A 2,577-nucleotide genomic window follows, 5' to 3' on the forward strand; every position below is an offset into this window, starting at 1 on the left:
CCCGAGTCCGCGGCGTACACCTGACTCTCTCAGCTTGCCGGTGAAGCCAGCAATCAGACTTCACCGCCTTGGCACCTCTTGTGAGTCGTCTGGTGAACCAGTTGAAAGATGATGGATAGTAGGATATCCAAGAGTGTTCAACTGTGCTGACAACACTACTATCCAAGAGAGTCATGCCGGTGGAACAACGAGGAACCAAAATCAGTAAAGAGTCATGCCACCCGGTGGAAGCTGTTCAGTTCTCTCATGCTACATGACAAATTATTTGTCCAAAACGTCATCTTATTCTGAACAGAGATAGCATGTAGCAGATTCTTAGTTGATTAGCATTTCCTAGGACAAGAATAATTTTAGGAAAATTGCAAACAGATACTCAAAACATCACGCTTTCATCAAACTATGCACGTGATTGCATTTTATCCAATGCTGACACATAGTTTTTTTTTTTGAAGAAACAGGAGGGGAGGGTCCCTACTGGTTATATATTAAAAGCTAAAAGGAAAACCAAGTACAGAAACAGGAAGAGCAAAACGAGAGCGAAGCAAAAGGGAAAACAGAAAAGAAAACATACTACAAGGTGTGCAGCCTGTCATGCTGCGAACTAAGACACACAGTATTGTCTTACATCATCTCTCAGAAGAGACAGTATGGCATTACATGGCCAAACTATACTGAACACAAAGTGGTATTAGAGAGAGTATTGTCATCATCTCTCAGAAGAGACAGTATTATTGTATTACATGGCCAGAGGGAAGAAGGACACTTGAACTATAGTAGCTCACATTCATTATTGAGCCCACGCGGCATGAGAATGACAGCAAGCAGGAGGCAGCAGCAGCAACAGATACTCAATGCATCTGGGAGAGGCCAAGGATCCCAACGCTGATCAGGGAGAGGCCGAGGAGGAGCAGAGCAAACATGCCGAAGCAGAGCACCTGGCCTGCTTCGCCGGAGACCGCCGTGACGGCGCAGGAAGCCATCACGAGCCCCACGACGGCGACGTTGCGACGAAGGAACTCTGCGAGAGCACGCACCTCAGCCAACACTGCCGGGACGACGGGTGCCAGGTCGGCGTCGGACATCTGGATGCCGACGGCGACGATGTTGGCGCCGGCGAGAACCCCCGCGAAGCAGAGTAGTAAGCCGAATCCGCCGGCGCCGGAGTTGAATCCGGCGCTGACGGAGAACAGCAAGATGGCGAGGCCGGCGAACATCGCCGTGGTGCCCGGAGTGGTCATCGTCGGCCGCGTGGCACCGCAGTCCCCTGCTTAATTGGAGAGGGCCGTCGAGCGAGCAGGCGAGGCACCGCCGCACCGGGGAGGGAAGCGTTGCCAAAGAGGCAAAGAATGCAGCGGGAGGAGGAGGAGGAGGATCTGGGCGGTGCGCAGCGGACGGGGAGAGCCGGAGGAGCGAGATGGTTGGGGTAGGGGAGGCCGGGGTGGCATACTGGCATTTATACCGGGGAAGAAGGAGGTTGCCGAAGAGGAGAAAAAGGCAACGGACATTTATAGTTTTATACCGAGAGGTGACCGGGCCGCCGACCCGCCGGGTGCACAGTCTGATAAATGATGCGTGGGGTCCGCCGTGGTGTCGACACCCCTCACCTGCCGCCTGGGCGTAGGAAGTGTTAAGGAAGTAAGCAGTGCCGGATTCAGACACGGGCCCGTACCAAACTAACCCGAACGAACTGAAGGTTTAAAATCTTATTAGCCATACACTATTAGACATAACATATTTTTTTAATATTTTTTTAAAGAGCACAAATAATTATATAATTCTTTAGATTCCAAGTGTTCAACAAATAGGCTCAAACAATATGTAGAACATTGAATGTAGAAAAGTATCAAATTAAGAGTCTTCCATGACAAAAAAAACCATACATGTTTTCATAAATTAACACCACTTCCACTTGTTCTGATGGGCTCAATTCTACATAAAAATTTCCAATACCTCAACCCTTTATAAAGTAAGATAACATTATGTATTGAAATAGACTAATACAACACAAAGTAAACAACACGCGCTCTCGTTTCTTGAAAACCTTGAAAGCGCTTTTGAAAGCGGCAGGAGATTCCCACCGTCATGTCATGCCGTCGTGTCGTGTCGTGTCGGCCGGCCCTCCGGCGTGATCCAACCGATGAGATTGGATTCATATCATATTGTTATTGATGCCATTTGGGAGACGGGTGCTAAACTTTAATCCTGTCATATCGGATATTCGGATGCTAATTAGAAGGACTAAATATAAACTAATTACAAAACTAATAGCAGAATCACTAGGCTAAATCACGAGACGAATCTATTGAGCCTAATTAATCCATCATTAATGAATGGTTACTGTAGCACCACATTATCAAATTATGAACTAATTAGACTTAATAGATTCGTCTCGCGATTTAGCCTAGGAGTTGTGTAATTAATTTTATAATTAATTTAGATTTAATACTCCCAGGACCCTCCTCCCAAACACCCCCAGGAAACTCTGGGCATCTCACATGCGTTCTCTGAAACTCTGAATAAAATATGATTAAACCATCCGGCGGCGCGCGCTGCCGTCGTGTCGTAGCCTGCAGCTCA

General features: G+C 47.6%; 1 protein-coding gene across 1 annotated transcript; it reads right to left on the bottom strand.

Moving 5' to 3' along the window:
* Window positions 1-523: 523 nt before the first annotated feature.
* LOC117860309 (uncharacterized) lies at window positions 524-1,822 on the bottom strand. The gene has a single exon (XM_034743581.2). It carries the CDS (start codon window positions 1,236-1,238, stop codon window positions 849-851), a length of 390 nt encoding a protein of 129 aa, XP_034599472.1. The 5' UTR covers window positions 1,239-1,822; the 3' UTR covers window positions 524-848.
* Between the last annotated feature and the right edge of the window lie 755 nt (window positions 1,823-2,577).

This window comes from Setaria viridis, chromosome 6 (genome assembly GCF_005286985.2).
Source record: "Setaria viridis chromosome 6, Setaria_viridis_v4.0, whole genome shotgun sequence".
In the NCBI taxonomy this organism is placed as follows: domain Eukaryota; kingdom Viridiplantae; phylum Streptophyta; class Magnoliopsida; order Poales; family Poaceae; genus Setaria; species Setaria viridis.